The sequence below is a fragment of the Macrobrachium rosenbergii genome, chromosome 24 (assembly GCF_040412425.1).
Source record: "Macrobrachium rosenbergii isolate ZJJX-2024 chromosome 24, ASM4041242v1, whole genome shotgun sequence".
NCBI lineage: Eukaryota > Metazoa > Arthropoda > Malacostraca > Decapoda > Palaemonidae > Macrobrachium > Macrobrachium rosenbergii.
Window position 1 is genome coordinate 21801306 of NC_089764.1, and position 22430 is coordinate 21823735.

Consider the following 22430-nt stretch of genomic DNA (forward strand, 5'->3'; position numbering starts at 1 on the left):
TGGTCTTTCTGTTTGTGGTGGATGGGCCCTGTTAAAGTTTCGCGATAAAGAACTGGGCTCTTTTATATGTATAGCTTGCTCCGGGAGAGAGAGAGAGAGAGAGAGAGAGAGCTTTAATCTCGAGGACCGTAAACTGCCGAAATCAAGGTAGGCCATTGTTGAGAGAGGATGTTGTGGGCTTATTCCCAGCGATGACGTGATCACAGCCGACATTAGGAACTTTTCCCGAGAGTTGGTTTACCTTTTCGTCCGACAGAGAGAGAGAGAGAGAGAGAGAGAGAGAGAGAGAGAGAGAGAGAGAGAGAGAGAGAGAGAGAATTCTTTAATAAATAGATACTCTATCGTACCTGAGACTGATTTTTATATACAGAGTATATATATATATATATATATATATATATATATATATATATATATATATATATATATATATATACATATATATATATATATATATATATATACATATATATATATATATATATATATATACTATATATATATAAACATATATATAAACAGTCGCAAGAGCACGTGCAAAATAACCGAGCCCGGCGCGGGCATACGTAAGGGGGCTCGATGCGATAGTGATGAGCCATCTATGTAGTTGCATGAATGGCTGATATAATTTCGTAGGATTTTTTTTCTTTTCCAGGGGTGACCATCTATTGTTCAGTGGTTAAAGTATATGCGTTACGATGACATGTGTTGTTTTTCTATGGGTGTATGTATATATATGAATATATATATATATATATATATATATATATATATATATATATATATATATATAAATAATGAATGTATATTATATATATAAATATATATGTGTATATATATATATATATATATATATATAGAGAGAGAGAGAGAGAGAGAGAGAGAGAGAGAGAGAGAGAGAGAGAGAGAGAGAGACCCTAGAACATGACGTCACCTTTGTTAACATTTTATTTGAGCCGGAAATAGAGATTGCCGTTTGCTCGTGTTTTGTAACGTCTACCTCCTAATGTGGCATTCTCAATACACACACACACACACATATATAAATATATTATATATATATATATCCATTTATTTTTCCTTGAACAACTGAACAAAATCCAGAGAGTGAATACCTCCCAATCCAGAAAGATTAGATATCGGGAACAGAGCTCGAAAAATCAGGGTAAAAATAGCAATTTCGCAATAATGACATCACGGTTTTTTGTAGCACCGATGATGTCATGCGTTGCTCCGAATAACGTAATTTTTAGGGTTGGTTTCATTGCCCTCCCTGCAAGTCCCGTTCCCCTGCAAGGGGGCCATGGGTGGGGGTTCACCTTTAAATTTCGGTGGGTTATGGTTCATAGGAGCTTTGAGGAAATGAAGCATGAAAAGAATTTATAGTGTCATACTTTTTAAATGCCTATCTACACGTATAAAGTTTGTGTATGTATGTATGTATATATGTATATATATACACTATATGTATATATTTATATATACACTATATATATATTTATATATACACTATATGTATATGTATATATATATATATATATATATATATATATAGAGAGAGAGAGAGAGAGAGAGAGAGAGAGAGAGAGAGAGAGAGAGAGAGAGAGAGAGAGAAACGCGCGTCTACACAAGAGCACTTTACTTCACGAATTATAACTCAAGTTGAATCACCATGAATTATTTGATGGTGAAACAAAACGGAAAGATGAGAAGCGGCTTTATACTATTATACGTATTACATCACTTTGCCAGTCATGCTATATTTCTTTCGTGTCACACACACACACACACACACACACACACAGCCGCTGAGGTCATTCTACCAGAAGGATGTCATTGTGTTCATGAATTCATTACAAAAGCCTTTGTGGCCATTACAAATCTATGGAGTCAGTTCCAAAGGTCTGAAAATCTGTGAAGTCGTGTTTTAGCCTCTGAGGTAATTATAAACGCATTAGTTTTTTATTCCGGGAGTTAGTGAAATCATTATGAAAGCACCTGAAGTCATTTTAAGGGAAGTGAAGTCATTATGACAGCACCTGAAGTTATTTTAACGAAAATGGAATCATCACACACGTATTTGAAGTCATTTTGAGGGAAGTGAAGTCATTCTGAAAGCACCTGAAGTTATTTTAACGGAAGTGAAATTATCACAAAAGCATCTGAAGTCATTTTAAGGGAAGTGAAATCATTATGGAAGCACCTGAGGTTGTTTTAAGGGAAGTGAAATCATCACAAAAGTATCTGAAGTCCTTTTAAGGAAAGTGAAACCATTGTAAGAGTGAATGAAGCTATTCTAAAGGAATGCGTAGTCATTTGAAAAGGATACGGTGTCATTTTAAAAGTATTTGTGGTACTTAGTCATTTTCAAGTTTCCTCTTAATCATTATAGACGCTTTTGTAGTCATTTTAAAAGTTTGTGAATTCGTTCTAATTGTCTGAAGTAATTTTAAACGTCTGAGTATTTTTAGTCCTCATAAGTTTTTTAATTGATTTTAAGTTTGTTTTCTCTTCGTAGTCCTTGAAAAGTTTGTAAAGTCTCTGCAGTCAGTCTGGAATCCTGTAAATTCAGGCCAAAAGTATTTCTCTCATCAGAAATCTGTGAAATCACCGTAAAAGTCATTCCAGTAATTATGGGTATGAAATCTTTCTAAAGCTCTTATGGTCATTTTAGTTATACGTTAAGAGCTGCTACAAGCCTGTGCAATCATGCACATGTCTTAGCTGTCATTCAACAAGCCTGTGAAGTCATCTACAAGTCTGTGAAGGCATTCCAAATGTCTTTAAAGTCATTCTAAAAGTTACTAAATTCCTTTTATTTTAATTTTCTCTGGGTAATTTTATAAGTCACTGAAGTCATTCTGAAAGTCATTTTAGGGTCCTGAAAGGCATTCTGAGACTTTGTAGTCATTTGGGAACACTGGAAAGGCAATTTAATCCTGAAATAATTAATTCATAAAGTCAGCTAAGTCAGCCACTAAGTCTCGTGTCTGCTGAAGTCCTTTAGAGTCTGAAGTCATTCCAAAAGCCTGAAGTCATTCTTAGTGTCTTAAGGAAATCGCTGGCTGCTAAGGTAATCGGCCCCGAGCGGTCTTCACGGTATTCTCAAGTCATTCCCTTCTTGTGGAATCATCTCCTCTCTCTCTCTCTCTCTCAAACTGTATATATGCACTTAGCGTCTTTATCAATTATTCGTTTAAACTGTATATATGCACTCTCTCTTTCTAATTCTCTTTAGGGCTCTCTCTCTCTCTCTCTCTCTCTCTCTCTCTCTCTCTCAGTATTTATCACTCAAACAGTATTTATGCATTTAGCGTCTTTAATAATTATTCATTTAGGGCTTCTCTCTCTCTCTCTCAAGCTGTATTTATCTCGCTTAGCGTCTTTAATAATTATTCATTTTGGGCTTCCCTTTGTCTGGCCCCCGTCTCTCTCTCTCTCTCTCTCTCTCTCTCTCTCTCTCTCTCTCTCTCTCTCTCTCTCTCTCTCAAACTATATTTATGCACTAGTGTCGTTAATAATTATTCATTTAGGGCTTCCCTCTTTCTGTCCCCCGTTTCTCTCTCTCTCTCTCTCTCTCTCTCTCTCTCTCTCTCTCTCTCTCTCTCTCTCTCTCTCTCACCCAAACGGACGCACAAACCCACACCCAAACGCACGCACAAGCCACTTCTTGGCTATACTTTAAGTCCTGCATCTTTCCTAACTCTGTATTTGGATATCATTCAAACTATACATAAACAAAAGTGTCTTTGCATTCTCGTAGTATGAGTGATACTTGGTCAGTGACCTTCAGAGTGCATAAATAATTTACCATACACATGTACATACAGTAAGTGTTTATTATGTATGTGTGAATAATGTTCAACAACACCTCTGCATATGAATACATGAGCTTAAAGAACTGCTTAGGTTTATTTAAAGGTTTCCAACGCTTTTTCCTTCTCCAGTATTTTAAATATCGCATCGTCATAGACGACTCCACCCGAGAGAGAGAGAGAGAGAGAGAGAGAGAGAGAGAGAGAGAGAGAGAGAGTGAGTGATTACTACTATATTTAGAGGTGACGTTCGCTGCAATGATAAAGCGGGAACAAGCCTGGTGTTCGCTGGGTCTGGAGTGCGCATGCGCTTAAAAAAAAAAAGAAGAAGAAGAAAATCTGGCCAACCAATGCCGTCATTGTTACCTGTACGTTGCTCTTAATTTAAAAGTCTTTACCTGTGTGGTACGGGTGAGCTGGAGTTGCGAGATGAGATGCGTCTGAGTTCTTAGAGAGAGCATAAACACACACGATTATAATATACGTGCAAGTTTACTCCCACAGATTACATTCGTATATGAATACATACGCAGTCAGGTGTCAGAGACAAATTAGGTAATTTGTCAGCAATAAGCCCTACTGCTTAGCGGGGGGTGACAACGACGAGAAACTAAACAGTCACTGCCACTGTCCGCCTCTAACCGAAGATAATGCCGTACCCATGTATACATATGTATAAAAGCTTATGTTTGTTTGTTTACATATACATTCAGCATTTCTACGGCAGTACATCTTTCCTCCATAACGTATTTTTCTAATTAACATTTTCAGGATTTGTTCAACTTTTAAAGTACCAAAAGTTGTTGAAGTCGTAGGCGAAGGTTTAAGTCACATGAAAGCAGCAAGTAAATAACGTATTTTAAAGCCTTCCATCACTATGATGCTCTTTGAATGGGTATAACTTTTCCAAATGGACTACGCATTACCAGTGGCCCAATTACACTTGTTTTGCATCCGTAATTAAGCAGAAGTTTTAATCATCGGTACAATAGGATTTCATGATGGAATCGCCATAATTTGCATAAATTACTTCACGTAATTGATAGGTTTTGTGATGCACTCACACAATATGGTGTATGGAGGTATGTATTCATTTGTGATGCCTATACAAATGTGTGTAAATATCTCGAGGGTTTAGAAATGTTGATGGAAGTGTTTTGGTAAATTATTTGTAGTATTAACAAATATTTTGTGGTTGCTTTTATCAATTATTATTATTATTATTATTATTATTATTATTATTATTATTAATAGCTAGCACTGACGTTAAGATACTGGCATACAATCATTTAATAAATAAAGAATTTTTGAAAAATGGTCTCCGTGGGAATTCCCAATTAGTCTCAAGAGCATTCAGCAAGGATGGTTAAGCCAATCCTGGCCCAGGCCTGTAGAAGAAGAAGAAGAAGGAAAGGGAAAAAATAAGTCAGAAGTCCAATACAGAGCAGCAGGACTCGGAGAAAAACGGATAGGCGTCAGATGGAAAATAAAAAAACAGTCTTAATTGATCAATGAGTAGAGTAAATGTTGGAACTGATGGCTTGGTAGGTGCTACATAGCTGATATGAATGAGTAAGGAACATTTCGTTTAGCTCAGGGGGTACAGTGACCGAGATAATACCTGTAAAAAGTGTTTGACAAAAGACGAAATAATCGCCTTCCATCGTCCATGAATCCACTTCATCCGAATGCCTAAATTCCCAACTTCGTCGACATCCCATCCTCCTAAAGACCTTCTGTCATTAACGAAGGTAATTTGGTCTCTCTCTCTCGTCTGCACTTCATTAGAAAAGTTTTTGATGTGTTCGCCTCCTTTACCCCGCCCCCCCTCCATTGCCAACCCCAACCCACTACTCCCCCCCCCCTCATCTCCAGTACAGCTCATCTCCATCATTATTTCCATTAATAATTTTTTTTTTATTTGTGTACAATGATTTATATATTTGTTGTATATTCACTTCATGGGCGCTTTGCAGTCCTTCCTTGTTTTTTCGATTTCTCGAGTTCACATTCATAATGGTGTTACTATATTTCTGATAAATTTTCTCTCTCTCTCTCTCTCTCTCTCTCTCTCTCTCTCTCTCTCTCTCTCTCTCTCTATATATATATATATATATATATATATATATATATATATATATATATATATATATATATATATATATATAAATATATATATATATATACAGTACATATATACATCTATATATAAATGTATATACAGTATACATACATATGCATATATATACAGTATATATATGTTTATATGGACGTGTGGAAGTGTGCAAATGTAGATATGTACGTGAATATAATTATAACGCAATGCCTCTTAACTACTGTATAATACCAAGTAGTAAGTTATCATGAGCTAATAATTACACATCTCACTATAATGCAATTATTTCCAGGAAAAAAAAAATAGATATGATGCACACATCACTTTTGCGCCGAAAAACGAGAAAACAGATTTCATATCTTGAGAAAATTTTCCTAAAAACATAAAAAAGAAAACTTGCAATCACACTTGCTACTTTCTTCAGCAAGTTTCTAAAACCACGGGTTTATTTTGCATCGCAATTTTTTGCGGGTTTTTCCTCCGAGTTGGAAGTCGCGTTGCCTCTGCAAGAGAAAATGACGTCACGAGCATTTGTGCACTTCGCACCGAGGCTAAACAACAAGATACCGCCTGAAGTGAATTTCATACAAGAAGAAAGCAAATTTAAAAAAGAACTAAAGACTCTTCTACTCTGCAGGAGCTATCCGTTTTTCTCCGAGTCCTGCTTCTCTGGATAGGATTTCTGCCTTATTTTTTTTTTCCTTTTCTTCTTCTTCTTCTTCTTCTTCTTCTTCTTCTTCTTCTACAGGCCTGGGCCAGAATTGGCTTAACCATCCTTGCTGAATGCTCTTGAGACTAACTGGGAAATCCTGCTGAGGCCATTTTTCAAAAAAATTTTATTTATTAAATGATTGTATGCCAGTACCTTAACGTCAGTGCTGGCTAAAGGACAATTATAAAATATAAGAAGCGCCTTATTTTGAAGACGTCAGTGCTAGCTAAAAGACAATTATAAAATATACGAAGCGCCTTATTTTGAAGACGTACAAGGGCCCGCCAGGGAGGGAATCATCCCTGCGGAGGGCTGTACATGAAACCAAACAAAGTGAACAACGTGATTCTGGCTGACATATTACCCAAGTGAATGACAGACAGAATGCATCACGTTCATTCAAGGCAGGAAATCCGTTGATGTCGTCATTAGTTTGTATGGGAAAGATTACACGAAACTGAGAGACCTCCCGGGTTGGGAGAAAGGGCGTAACCCCCAGAGGCTTGTGAATCTTGAGGAAAGGGGATAATGCAGGTTTTTGTGAGATAGCGTCAACATCCACCTCAGACGTTATTGTATAAAGAAAAGATATTTATGAACAATTACAAAATTTTTTTCATATTCTCATAATTTATTCACGTGTTTGTCCCTGTATATCAATTTTTTAAAACGTTTCTTTATTAATATGTTAACATTCAAGATGTCTGAATTTAAGTTTGGCTGCATTTTACAAGTCACAACAGACCGGATTCCTAACGCCTCCAAATGCTCAGCCCAGGGCGTTTTTCTTTGTAATGACCGAGAAGTGAAACATTAACCATATTTGTTTCGTGGTCCAACTTTTCTTGGAGATGAGTCAAGTCCTGGTAATTCCTGTCTGCAAAATGACTTGGCGAATTGCATAAATTTCGAAAGCAAAATAATAGAAGGGGAAACAAGCTGATTTAGGAATCTTACGTCATTTTCGAGACAGGTTTTTGTTTTGGAATGAGAAACCTGGGCTGGTGGCCTTTAATCACAGAAGTGCAGTTTTTCAAGTCATTATCATTAAAACTACCATCGCTATTTTTTTTTTTTTACCGAAATTCACAAAAATCAATAATTTAGTAGTTTAGTATTAGTATTTTTGAGTAGTTTGGTATTATTAGTCTTTCTGGGATGAGGGTTGGGGGGGTGGTGGCTGGCGGGTCTTCACAGGGAATGAGGCTACGATGCCGAATTGTGGCTCATTGGCTGAGCATGCGCAGACATGAATATGAATCATGTAGTCGGATATTCTCGGGAAGTGTCGTCAGACAGCTGAAACAAGAGAGAGAGAGATTCTGTCTGTAGCACAGAAAGCAAGACAAGGAAAGGAACAAATTCATAAGAAAAAATTCAAGAGAGAGAGGAATTCCGATTGAATATCCAATGAAATGTTTCACATTCGTGGAGCCTTTATTACTTAGTCGAAACCCACATTTTCTTAATTACGATATAACGGTACATACAGTAGGTTCCCCGGTTCACCCATCCCCCTTCCCAGCATAAGCTGTGACCCACATCAATTGCCTGACAACCGGGTAAAATCATTCAATGCCTAGGTCAGCAGGAGCCTATTTTGAGAGATTACTTCCGTAGAAAAACAAACAAAACAAAAAGAACGTTATTTGTGTACAATAAAAAGAGCGGATATGAGAGAGAGAGAGAGAGAGAGAGAGAGAGAGAGAGAGAGAGAGAGAGAAAGAGAGAGAGAGAGAGGCGTGGGAGCGTACAGGAAGGCGTATAAGGTCATATTCAGGCGTCCTTCGTCCCCTAATGAATGAGCGGCCTTTTGTAGTTCAGTGATCCTGTGATCGTAGGACTTGGAAGGCAGGACCCGGCCGGCTCGACCCTGGTCTCCCTCATCAGAGATTCACTGACAGTTCGATTCTGATTCTGATCCTTTCTCGTGGTTAGTGCATTTGTGTGCACGTGCGTGTGTGTGTGTGTGTGTGTGTGTCTCAAGGTGATTGCCACTTCCTTTTATTTCTCGCCGATGAATGATTTCGTAGATATAAGGAAAAGAAAGCCATCAGTACATGGTTTGTGGCTGTTGTACTTTATAGTGTGAGTGGGAATGTGTGTGTGTGTTATTTCGAAAACTTCATTTCGTCCAGATATCTCGGAACTGCGATTTTGAGCTTTATCGCAAACAGAAAAAACAGTAATTCAAAAAGGGTTTCATTGTAATTCAAGAAGGGTTTCATGTTTAAATGGGATATAGTTTCATTGTACAAGCAAGCATATACGTCTGTGTATATATATATATATATATATATATATATTTATATATATAATGTTTGTATATGTTTTTATTTAAAATTCATTAAGATTTTACCCAAACGTTTTTCTATTTAACTCTAATTATCCAAAGAATAATATCAGGTAAACCAATCAGTCACCGCCGCCAGATTCGTGGTGCCAAGAGAAAAGAAAAAGTTGAAAAAATAATTGAAAGAATGATAATCTATGAAAAGTAACTGAAAGAATAAAAGAATGATGACAATTTCCGTCTTTCTTTTCCGACTTCGTTGATGAGGACGTACGAGTAGGAAAATTCGTGGTGAATCATACGAAGGAATTTTTGCGTGTGTAATGTATGGGACGCCATGTGTTTTATATCCCAGTAGTAGAAAAAAGTTAAATAAAAAAAATGTATATGGGAGTTGGCATGTGTTTGGATAGTCTACATTCGTTCATAATCTGTCATGCCACGTAATGTTTATTTTCTGTCTTGAGAAATTCACTGATCGACTTTTGTTAAAATATTTACTTCCATTTTTTTAACTGAGATACGTGTACGCCAACGTTAATTGGGTTTAATTTTCCTTTTGATTACTTGCGAACTGAATGAGTTCTTTCATTTCTGGGGTTACTGTAAATGTTTAAGGAAACTCGAGCAAACTAGAAATCATCGTCTTCCACCGTAACTGAGAACTAAGTATACTGTATTACTTCTGTGTGTCTTTTCATATGTTGAGAAGGTTCTCAATTGCGTTTTTGGTTTCAGAAAGGTTCTTTGTGGCCTTTTCAGTCTGTAATTATAAAGATCAACGATTCTCGAGAAATCGTTTTATAGGACACTCCGCTTATTCACCCTTTGCCGTGATAAATTTTTACAGCGGTGATTTTCATTTTCGTAGATTTGATGATTAGAAAATTGTGTGAGATACTTCACTGGCGAGTTAATGTGTCAGTCCAGAGAAGGAATATTTACACTTGTCGCATATTATTACAAAACGTCAAGGTTCCATTAGGCTTCAGCTTATTTGAGCGTAAGTTGGGACTTCCTAATTGAGCTGCCCTTCTTTTCCTTCAGGGGAACGTCGTTAAAACTGGAAACTTCAGGTCACTGCCTCACATTTGCATTACTGATGGCATAATAACTCTGGAATAAAGTTTCAATAAACCATTTTCAATTTAGTCTCGAGATTCGCTAGTCCCATGTAACATAACAGTACAGCTAGGCCTAAGGGGTTTATCCATGATTCGATCTAGCGGTTGCAGAGTGGATGTGGCTGTTCAAATTAAAGAAACGGTCAAACCGTATTATACTCCTCGTCCTGAGAGTCACTGTTTTTGTTCTCATAATTCATCTCCTTCATTTGTTATTGTCGTGTAAATTTACAGTCGAGTGTTTGAGTTCTGTAGACTGAGTGTCTAGGATCTTTCAAAAAAACTGAAGAGGGGTTAGTTAGGCCTGTCCCTATCTGAAAGACTCACGGCGTACCATTTTTCTGAAAAAGTGGCCTAGTGGGATGGCATCAAGGATAGGGATTTTTATTATGAATGATTAGCATTGGAACGATCAAATGGTCGACGAATGCGACCCATCCTGGATTCAGCGTCACTGTGTCTGTAACGCTTCCTCGGGATACCAGTAGCGCGATAATTATCTCAGGTTACACTATTGACTTTCAGTGGTTTTAATCTCTTAGCTAATTGGAATATGAATACGGTCATCTTTCTATTTTTTTTTTTTAATTCAGAGTCAAACTGAGCTACGATCTGTTGATGATTTAATTAAAGGGAAAGCAATTGAGAGAGAACGCAGGTTCGTAACTTCGTTCGCGATGATTTGTCGGTTTATGCACGAAAGTTGATAACGGAGTTTCGAACCAGGGCAACGCACAGCTCACAGGTGTTTCTTTATTCAGTCCAATGAATCATAGCAATCTCCCCCCGGCCCTTACCCCTGTGAGAGAGAGAGAGAGAGAGAGAGAGAGAGAGAGAGAGAGAGAGAGAGAGAGAAATATGCCAGGTGGAGTCAGGGTTCGCGTTTAAATGTGGGAGTAAACGGCAGGGCTCAGCAATGGTAGCTCTCGTACATTACGTCATCGGTGTACATGCGTGACTGCAGTTGCTAAAGACAGTCTTATCCACTTTCATGAACTATATTTCTTCAGCTTCGTATGTTAGGCCTGATTCCAAAAATACATCAATTCCGCACAATTACACTCATTCAGTAGACGACCAGAACCTCGCGTCCAGAGGTTTCTGTCAGTGAACAGCCTAAATATTTGTATGAAATTACTCAGCTGAGCAGTTGCAGTCGACACGTGTGATACCATAATGTAAGCAAAGATAATTTTGGTTCCATTTCTGAACTGTACAACAAAAAACCTGTAGAAATCAACATTTATGCTGCACTCATTGCCTTGAAAAGATACTTCAAATAAATAAAATCAGGCCATTAGTTACTTAAGATTTGGAGAATAGGTTAATGTATTTAGTTTCATATATATATATATATATATATATATATATATATATATATATATATATATATATATACACATACATATATGTATATATACACATACATATATACCCCTTGTTTATTCCCTCATAATGCACAGGTCTCCACAGGTGCTAAACCTCATCCTAATCCTCAGTTCTGCCGTTAGTGAATCACGTCACAAACACTAGAATAATAGTGTGTGTGTGCGCTTGTAACGTGTAAGCAAGTCATAGGAAAGAATACAATACAACCGGCAGTTATGCGAATATCTTATACAACATGTATGCAAATAGGTTAGAAGTGTGGCCGATAATTCTCTGAAAATGTGTGAATCTGACAGTGACTGATAAGCTATTATTCCCTGAAGCCACGCTGTACACTATAAGAAACAGTTTACTGGTTAGTGGAATATATATATATATATATATATATAATATATTCATATATATATATATATATATACATTTATTTACATACATGTATGTATATACATATTTATATTATATATATATATTATATATATGTATATATATATATATATATATATATATATATATATATATATATATATATATATATATATATATATATATATAAACGTGTAATCAAAACAAATACTGCAAGCGCATGAAACTAAGGAAAATAAAATTGCTGAGGAAAAAAATAAAATCGTATTTGCAGTAGTGCGTCACCGCTATGTAATAATAATGCCTCGTATTTGCCTAACCGATTACTTACAGGAAAGTCATCTGATAGGGTTATCTCTGAGGTGTCTCATTATCTCGAAATCGACAGCTCTGACTCACCGCAGAGTGCTGATATGAGTCTCTCTCTCTCTCTCTCTCTCTCTCTCTCTCTCTCTCTCTCTCTCTCTTTTCTCATTTTTCATATTGAAGGGCACTTGAACCATTGTGTTTCCTTTTATAGCACCAACTAATTACATAGGAATTGTTTTCAATGCAGCAAGAAAATTACCCCCACTGTACTGTCTTTCACAGTATTTTCTTTAACGTCGTACAGGTAGAAACCATTAAAAGATAAATACTTAAACAAAAAGTATGTACAATGACGTATCATCCAAATCAGCTGTGCACAGAACAGTGACTGAATGATTCACTGCAACCTCAAAAAAATAATGAACATCAGGAGCCATGATACCGACAGACAAACTGGTCCACTGTTTTGACTGGAAGAGGGCCAAAGGACCTTTGGTTTTGGGCAGCCTGACATCGTGGTTCACCACCTCAGTGACATCTGAACTGGATGAATGAACCAGTGAATGAAAGAGAATGCTAAAATATTGGCGTTTTTTAAACTGTAAGCTGTAGCGGATAATTTTATGATCTGCAAACTAGATCACCGATGGGAAGAGCCAAAAGGTTGGCTTAATCTAATAACAACGACAATTCCTTACCACTGTTGGAAATTGACGTTATGGAAAACTTTTGATTTTTATTTTAAATCAGGTACCACCAGTGATTCAATACCTCCTGGTGTTTGTTACCTGTTTCGTGCGAATATATACATATGTAAGTTTCTGACATCGTGTGTGTATGAGTGTATGTGTGTGTGCGTGCAAGTGTGTATGTGCTTCAGTATAGAGATATTAACAAGATCCATTTCCATTCACAGATACGCTGGCTGGAGTAACTTCAGAGGCTTAGATCACGCTCCAGCACAATGGTAAGCCATAACATCTCTCTCTCTCTCTCTCTCTCTCTCTCTCTCTCTCTCTCTCTCTCTCTCTCTCTCTCTCTCTCTCTCTCTATATATATATATATATATATATATATATATATATATATATATATATATATATATATATATATATATGTATATATATGTATATACATATATACATATATGTATGTATGTATGTATGTATATATATATATATATATACACACATATATATATACACATATTTCTATGGGAGGTTTAATTTCCTTTCAGAGTTATGAGGTAATACTCGTACGTTTAACGGCGACTAAAATGCTACCTGACTGCGGTTTGCTCATGAGTCATAGATTATCAGGATAACGCATACCAATGGGTGCAGCATATTCATTTATTAATTTATTTTTCATTTTACCTATATTTAATTTTAATCATACTTCATAAGACTTGTTCTTTTTATTGACTTTTTCGGTTATGGATATTATTTATTTTCTGTTATAATGGTTATTATCGTTATGATGATAATTAGATTTATGATGCCATGTCATATGATGAAAGACGGAATCGAGAGTTGTATTTGAAGCAGGAGAAAATGATGTCATAAAACTTTAAACTGAAATAAATGAATATTGTGTCCTCGTTTTTGTTCAAGTATATTTGTCCTAAACTTTACGAAAAAGCTCCGTTTGCCTTTATTATAAGAAGATATGTAATACTTTTATTCAAGTAAAAAAAAAAGGGGGGGAAATGGGGCCTAAACCCCCATAAAAAAGTTATTCAGAGTTTGTGAGTTTACATACGGTGTGTGTATATGTGTCGCCTCTCTCCCCCTTTCTATAAAAGGCACAGCCTTTCTGTTTCTGAAAAAGTCTTTGGGGATGAGGCTGCTTATCCATCTCGACCCCAGCAGACGCTGGTACCCATTTGTAGCTGGGTGGAGTAGCTGGTGGTAGGCCAGAGCGAACCACAAACCTTACAAACGTGATCCGATTCTTAATGTGTGTGTGTGTGTGTGTATATATATATATATATATATATATATATATATATATATATATATATATATATATATATATATATATATATATATATATATATATATATATATATATATATATATTATATATATAACTTCGCTTTAAACAAGCATTTCTTATATGCCTGAAATGGGCATGGCACTCATGCCCATACCTCATGCCAGTTTATGAACACAATAATCCGATCAATCAGTCGATGTAAACAGTCCGGAGAGAGTCGACTCATTAATATTGTAGAAGTCGTGAGCAATACTGCTATGGCGGTAGATTTCTCATTCTACCTTTCGGTAGAAGTAATCGATGGTTTAGTGAGGGTTGTTTCCCCCCGAGGATGACTCAGTAGTGAAGTAGATGAGTCACCCCAAAAGGGGGGTAGATGACCCCGCAAAGGAGCCATAGCAGTGGAAAGAAGAAGCGCTTTTGTGAACGTGCCGAGGTGGGGTGGAAACGCCTCCCTTCTCCAGAAGGGATTACTACTCTACTTGGTTTGAGAGAGAGAGAGAGAGAGTTCGTCAGTTGAAACAGATGTTGCTAGGTAAAATGAAATAAAGACAGAGATTACGGGAACAGCAATCTGTATATATATGAGAGAGAGAGAGAGAGTATGGGAATGACAATCCGTAAAAAAAAAAGTTAGATTTACGTTCCAATTAAAAATAAAACGTATCCTGTCACCCTTTATTCTAACATATCCTTCAACTACGATTTATCTCTTAACTTACTGTTTCGCTTATAAATATAAATCATGTGTCTTCCTTGAATAAAATATCCACGAATCTCACGTAAAAATTCCCGATGTACCTACACTAATTATAACGATGGCTACTTGGAAAGCCACGGAGCTTTTCTGAATTCCGGAATGCTTCGGTTGTTGTTGATGCTAGAAATTAGGTGGTCTTATGCCAGCACGAGCTCTTGCTTTATTGAGCATCCTGATATATAAACGATCAACTTGTTCAAACTAGCGTTGCCGGTTTGACTGGTGACTGGTTTAGATTAAACTGGCTTACACCAGCACTGGCGCTTGTCTGATTGTCCAACAAGCTTTCTGATAGGTTTATTAATTTCATATATAATGGTGTGCATTCACCCTTAAGCTAAACATTATATTAGATATTAAAGATTGTTTATAAATTACAAGGCACAATACTATAAGTTTGAACTGTACCCTGTACGTTATTTAACAGATATTTACCACTGTGCATAATATATAAATACTCTAAGAGACATTCAACGACATTCCTTGTACAGTAAGCGTGTTATGTAGCATTTAAAAACAATTTACACACATGCTTAATGTAACTTGTGTATCAGATAACAGATACGTATCCAGAAACCTTAATTATTTTTATGCATCATATAAAGTCTATGGAACAAGTAAATAATAATTTTGCCCTAGCTTACATTGTCTGAAAACAAAGGATAGCACCAGTGGCTTCCCAGTCACGCATATACAACAGTGGACCACCAAAACGAGTGCTTGAAATGCGCGCATGCGCTCGCGTACCATGAATCATGCCAGATCGTTTGTCATAGCGTCTTGTTCTGCGGAATTGATTCTCGTCTGCCAGTGGCGCGATTCAGATTTAAAGATCACTTGAGTTTCGTATCGAATCGGTGACGTTGTGATTCTGTGTCGGAAGTAATCCATGGAAAAGAGATCGGAACAATTTTGAGATCGCTGTGGAAAAACGGTATGACTGAAAATGAAGATTAACATCTCACAGCCGTAGTTCCGATTTTTCTGTTTGTCTTTGTAAATATTTACCAGTTTTATTTGCCATATGGATGGACTGTTTTGGTTTCGTATCCCAAAAATCATAGTGTTTTATATTTTGTTATGGCTGGGTGACATACTTCCTGAATAGAACTGTGTTGTTTACGATACGAAAATGCATGAGTTCACGTTCTGTGTAAATAACCTAAGATTATGAGTAAGTATAGAGTAAAGCAGGTTTACAGTTATTTAGGAATAAAAATAATGTTGACAATAACCTAACTTCTGTCAAAATAAAATGAATTACAAAGGATGAATTTCGTTTATGTCAGCACTTTATTATGCCTATTTCTGAAAAAAAAATTCAATCAACTTTGTTCTATGTTTATAATGGCGTTCCTACTGCTGCCTACCACTGTTATTAGGATTATATATTGCTGAGCTGTTGTCGTTAACTGCGTGAAAACATTATCATCCGTTTTAGTTAGACTAATTATCTATCAATGTCAACAACACCTCTAAAAAAGGAAGGGTAAACTTACTGGAGTTGAGTTACGTTTCAGATTTCTGAGGGGCTCTTCTTATCAGTAACCCTCGAGTACTGAACTTAGTAATCTGAAATAAACAAAAAATTTCAATGTATACTAACTGCCAACATTTTCATATAAACAAATTATCTGAAAAATACAACAAATTTTGAACATAAGTTAACATAAGTTATGTGAAAATTTCATTTTTTAAAAATAAAACTATGAAAATTACCACAATTTTTTAACCATGAACTAGCTATCTGAAAAAAGCCCAGTTTTTAACAAAATAATTATCTGAAAATTACCGAAATTCTTTTAATATAAACTAGTTACGGGAAGTTCCAAACTTTTAAAATTAACCAGCTATCGTCAAAAAATGCTGATGTGTTTGAACAAGGATATAAACAAATCCGGGAGAAAGTCCGCATAATGAGGAACAACAAAACTGTTGTTTCTGCATTATCACAACTGGGAAATGAGCAGTCTGTCGGCTGTTCTTATCGTCTTTCACAGTGAGCAGATAAGCTTATGTAACAAGAGGGAAAGCCGGTGTTCACCTTTGTAAAATGTTCTTATATTACTGAAAAATAACAATTAAAATAACAAAGAGTAACAATTATATTAATTAATTTCATTTGATAGGCCTGAAAATTGGTAACACGAGAATCAACCATTTTAACCGGTCTTCGGAATTCCACACCACTCACTTCTGCAGTGTACAACTCTCCCTGCCTCGTTTCTTGTTCCGTAAAACATACAATTTCCCTTCATCGGGAGGACTGTTTTGCCAATACTTTAGAAGCAAGTTACGTAAAAACTTTCCTTTGACTGAGATCGAAGTTGATTCGAGCTTCTTCATCAGTAAACAAAAATCGAACGCAAGGAACGTAAACCTGAGTGTACCCTCACGCAAGGAAACATGAACATCAGTGTCCAAGTCTATGGTACAGAGCGGTAGACGCAGCGGCCTAGGATTTCAGAACTGAAGGTACATGGCCACTCCCAACCTAATATGCCCTCTTAGGTGATTCCTCTGCCGCAGAGGGCGTCACGGACACAAACACAGCATCACATATGGAAAGCTTAATTTGAAAGGAGGAAGCTGACTGCGCAGAATACGTCACAAGGAACAAAAACTCGGAAACAGTCGCGAATTGGAAAGTTCGGATTCTGGTGCTGTGAAGTTTTGATGTTGATGCTACAGAATTTGAATACTAAAGAAGTGTGAAGTTTTTGGAATTTGTACTTTGGTTTAATAAACCTTAAGAGCAACGAATTGAAACTTGCTTATGTAATACTGAACCTGGATCAAATATGGAGAAACTCAAGTGCAGGAGACGAACGAAGATTGACGAAAGTGAAACTGCAGAAGGGAAATAAAATGAGGGTAAGTGACTGAATTTGGAAGAGCACGAAAAATCTTAAAAGCATAGTAGACCAAGAAATAAGCAGGAAATAGTGAATTAAGAAAACAAGAAACAACAACTAAAAGTGGCCATCGTCGCGATGGCCGTGTGTGTGTGTGTGTGTTTGAGTCCGGTAGTCAAGGTCCTCCCTCATTAGACGTATGAGTCATTGAATGGCTCAGCTTCTGTTGACAGCTGAAGCAAAGTGAATTATGCAGTTTTGAAATGACATAAGAGAAAAACCAAAAACATATATATATATATATATATATATATATATATATATATATATATATATATATATATATATATATATATATATATATATAGACAGATAGAGAGAGAGAGAAAAGAGAGAGAGAGGTAAATAAAATAGCTTTACAATTATGTAAAAATATGCTATATATATATACTGTATATATATAAGAATAGATACAAGCTTTTTCAGTCAGAACTCTTCGTGAATAGAAAGAATAGAATGAGGGAATCATAATGTGCAAAAAAGAATGAAATTTTATTTGTAATTATTTTCACTGGCAATAATTCACGCAAGGGGAAAATTCGGTAACTCACGAAAGGGGGAAAATAACTCGACGCAACAATCCAGCAATTCTGTACGTAATGATTTCGTGATTGGTTTTATTTCAAAATGACTTGCATTACGAAAACACGGGAGAAGGATTGTGTCCCGGAATCCCTTCACATCATCAATTTTTGGATTAGAGCCGCAGTGGCATGTACTGCGGAGCTGGAACGGGATATGCAAATACCTGTGATAAATAACGGCCGCTCGCTGGCAACCATTTTGCTCCGACTTTCTGCCAGATAAACACGTTCCATACGAGGGACGAGGAACGCTTCGTCTTCAGTTCGAAGTATTGTTTTTTTTTTTCTTTCGTTCTTTCTTTCTTTTTTGCCTCTTTTTTTATTATATCAAAATATTATTTCCTCTTTTGCATCTTTTCTTATTTTGTATGATATCAAAATATTATTAATTTTGATTATTTACATTGCCTAAGAGTCACAGAAGGATTTTCTTTTGTTTGACTGTGTAGATGTCAAATGCGTAACTAACAGTAACAATCCATGGCACTTTTTTTCGGTTTTTGTTTTTTACCTTGTACATTTATCTTACAACATGGAACGATATTTTCTTGTTATTCTTTCTGTTCATTGAAGATTTATGCACATATGAATACAATTTGTAAAGTTGAAAGGTGCGAGCCCGTCAGTCTTGAACGCTTAGCCTGAGACCCAACTCTTTCCTTCCTTTTCGTGTTCTTTGAGACCTAAGTGCAATTAGGCACTGATTTAATCGTCCTTTATACCTTGATAGAACACAGACTTGAACTACTACATACTGAAACAGATATCATTATTATCAAATCGGATTTTCCACTTAGGGGGTCAGACGCCTTGAAGTAAAGATACACGATATAAACCCTATTATATACGACGTGTATCTTCTCAACACTGTAAATGATCAAATGTTTGGTTTTATCCCTGAACCATCGAATTCCACACTGAATTCTTCACGGCCTTCCTTTCCAGGTGTTGGTGGACAGCAGGCGGATGTCTGGTGGGGGAAGCTGACGACACTTGGAGGCTGTAGAGGCAACAGCAGGGAAAGAAGAGGCGAGAGGAGTAGCAGCAGAAGCAGGTGGAGGAGGAGGAGGAGGAGGAGGGCGAGGAGGTGGAGGAGGAGGAGGAGAAGCAGAAGTAGCAGCGGGAGAAGCCATGGACACTATCAAAACCATCACTCCACACAAGCTCGCTTCTCTCATTAAGAGCAAGAGTGACAAGGTGAGGCAAGATTGGCAGGTAGATCAGTCAAGAACAGACAGCCTGCAGACAGGAGATAGAGATGTTGACGGTGCTAAGATACAGAGGCACATTAGCAAATTAAACAGACTTTTATATAAAAAGCAGACAATGTTCTGGTGCCAACACAAAACAGCCTGGTACTCTAAATCAGTTGCACTAGGGGAACGGAACAGTTCACAGACAGATTTACAGTTAACAAAAAGACGACAAAGTACAAAGCCAAAAAAACAGGCAGATGTCTTCAGCAGTTAAAACTAGAGTAACTAGGTTTATAAGGTTAGTAAATATATATAGGCCGGAGCAGATAGGCGAGACAAAGTAACGTGTAAGCACATCAATAGCAAACAGTAATGGTACTCAGGTATCACAAGATGCCCTCAGAGACAGACAATTAGACAGTGAGTGAGTGACTGGCAGTAAAATGCCTTCACTGTGTACACGGTATTTTCACTTAACTCTTTTCAATTCTAATGACAATAAGTACATTATCACTTTCTCAAATGATGGAAGTCTATAGAAGAGAGCCCCTCAATCAGACCCGGGTCCCATGGTTTCCCAACTAAGAAAAGACCTATTCTGTGAAACTGGGTCCTCTGAGCTACTCTGAGATCCTCTGCCGGACTGGGGGACCCAAGGCTCCGTCCGCATTCCCCGTATGATTGCCTCAAATATCATATTTAATGCTCTCTAATATTTTTAAAAAATGCACACAACCTAGCTCCTATGTTATGTGATTCATATTTCTACAAAATAATGTAATAATTTAATTGAGTCTTGTGATATAATTACACTTGCATCTGGTTTGCGGGTTGCTGCAGAAGCAAGCTGTACGCGCCAGCATGCTACTAAATGACTTTTATTCATTCTGAACTTATATTCACAGGCGCTGATAATCGATAGCAGAACGTTCTGTGAATTCAACACCTCCCATGTACTCAACTCTATAAATGTGTGGTCATCCAAAATCCGAAAGAAAAGACTGCAACAGGATTCGGTGAGTGCTTTAATCCACTTCATTTTTCTGCTGTACTTTTCTTGTTCCAGTATCATTCACAGGACATAGTTCTGTGATGTCAGTACGTATGTCAATATGATCCATATGTTTACATGATTTTTTTCTGTCCCAGAACTTTTTTTTTCACAATTTCCATAATTTGTTACTCAACACATTCAGCTTTCCTGCTATAACAGTCTTCCTTCAGCACGATTTTCCTTTCTTAAGATAGTTTTCTTGCCTATCACTTCCCTTTCGTTCATTACCGTGGTATACCTAATGGAGTGTTGAACAATATGTCTTATTTTTAATTAGTATTTTCCTGCAAGCGTTTTTTTTTATCAGAGATGTTTCTCTACTGCTTTATCATGGTTACGTACTTACACATTTTGAAGTGTGTGTAGAAGACTATGGACGAGAAATTTTTAAAAATGCTGTACAGTCCACATGTTCACATTTCGAGTCCTTTGTCGAAAAAAGTTAAAACATCCTTCAAACAAAAGTTGTACTCACACGTCAGATATCGCTCCATCGTGCCAGACAAAATTCACCCTTACGCAATATTAGTCTCTACTCCATTTCAAATTTAACAGCAGACTCCACAGAGCCCAGTGTTTAGTAGCTGTCTCTGTCGAACAACAGAAGATGCTCCTCCGGGCCTCGCGTTTAATAGAAACTTTTTTTTTTAGCAAGAGAAGTTGCGCCACCACACCACAACGCTCCAATGTCTCTTGTTAGGGTGATTGAATTACCATTAAGAAGTGACCACAACGTCACACCTGCTAAGGATTCGCTACCACATGCAGACCTCCGAAATGAAATCATCATCATCATCATCATCATCATCATCTCTCTCTCTCTCTCTCTCTCTCTCTCTCTCTCTCTCTCTCTCTCTCTCTCTCTCTCTCTCTCTGTGGGAAAATTAGTCACCGCAATAAAGTATCCTCTTCCATGTCAGATATCGGTGCACGATTATCTCCAGCAAGCGTGCCAAGTGTCCGACCTGCATGACGCCCTCGACATCATCGTGTACGACCAAAATGCCCCTTCGTTGTCCGCCATACCCCAAGATTCCTTCCTGCACGTCCTTCTCAACAAGTTGGGACGGGCCTTCCCCTCCGTCTATCTTCTTACCGGTAAGGAAGACCGATTGAGTGAGTGGCTGATTTAGCGCCGTAAAATGTCGTTGCAAAATTTATGGTCGCGGGCGTCCGTGAGGAACGGGGAGACAGTCCCCAGCGCTGGGGCAGGTGGTACGCCGAAGGCGAAGCACCTGGGGATTGGAATGGGGGATTGATTGATTGCACGGTATCAGGTGTTACGTCTACCTGTGTCAATGGCGCCGACGGAGTGGTGGAAATAAAGAGGCGGTGTGCTTAACCAGTGGGACTGAATTTGGTCTCAGGGGTTGCTGAGCTTCTATGGGGTTAATTTGATTTAATGTTTTTACTGAATTTAAGTTGAATTTAATGGATTTAACAAGTTATATGATGTTCACAGCGTTACCAAGAATTAACAGAGTTTAATCAAATTTTGTGGTAATGGCAACTCATCAGTAAGGAAAGATAACCCTGTCGAACAGGATGTGTTTAATGAAAATGAATTAACGACTACTAAAGAGCAAAACTAATGTGAATAATGATTTTGATAGGGATTAATATAATTTTTTGGGCCAAGGCTTCATGGGATTATATAACGGTAACAAGACAATCACAATGCAATTAAATAGGATTGAACTGGATAAGAGGGATCAACCAGCATAATCAGAGGATTGTTGTAATATGAATGAACACGATCACTCGAGGCAAAGTGCTACACAGGATTAATATAAATATATTGA

General features: G+C 37.1%; 1 protein-coding gene across 4 annotated transcripts in view; it reads left to right on the top strand.

Moving 5' to 3' along the window:
- Positions 1-22430, top strand: part of LOC136851916 (uncharacterized) — a 127772-nt gene that overhangs the window by 64149 nt on the left and 41193 nt on the right. For 3 of the 4 annotated variants that reach the window (XM_067126273.1, XM_067126270.1, XM_067126271.1), the window contains exons 3-6: positions 13038-13088; positions 19324-19575; positions 20480-20590; positions 21549-21726. In XM_067126273.1, the coding sequence (XP_066982374.1) occupies positions 19510-19575; positions 20480-20590; positions 21549-21726 (355 nt within the window). In that variant the 5' untranslated portion in view covers positions 13038-13088; positions 19324-19509. Of the gene's footprint in view, positions 1-8465; positions 8577-13037; positions 13089-19323; positions 19576-20479; positions 20591-21548; positions 21727-22430 lie in introns of those variants that run through there. The other variant, XM_067126272.1, reaches the window with a different exon arrangement.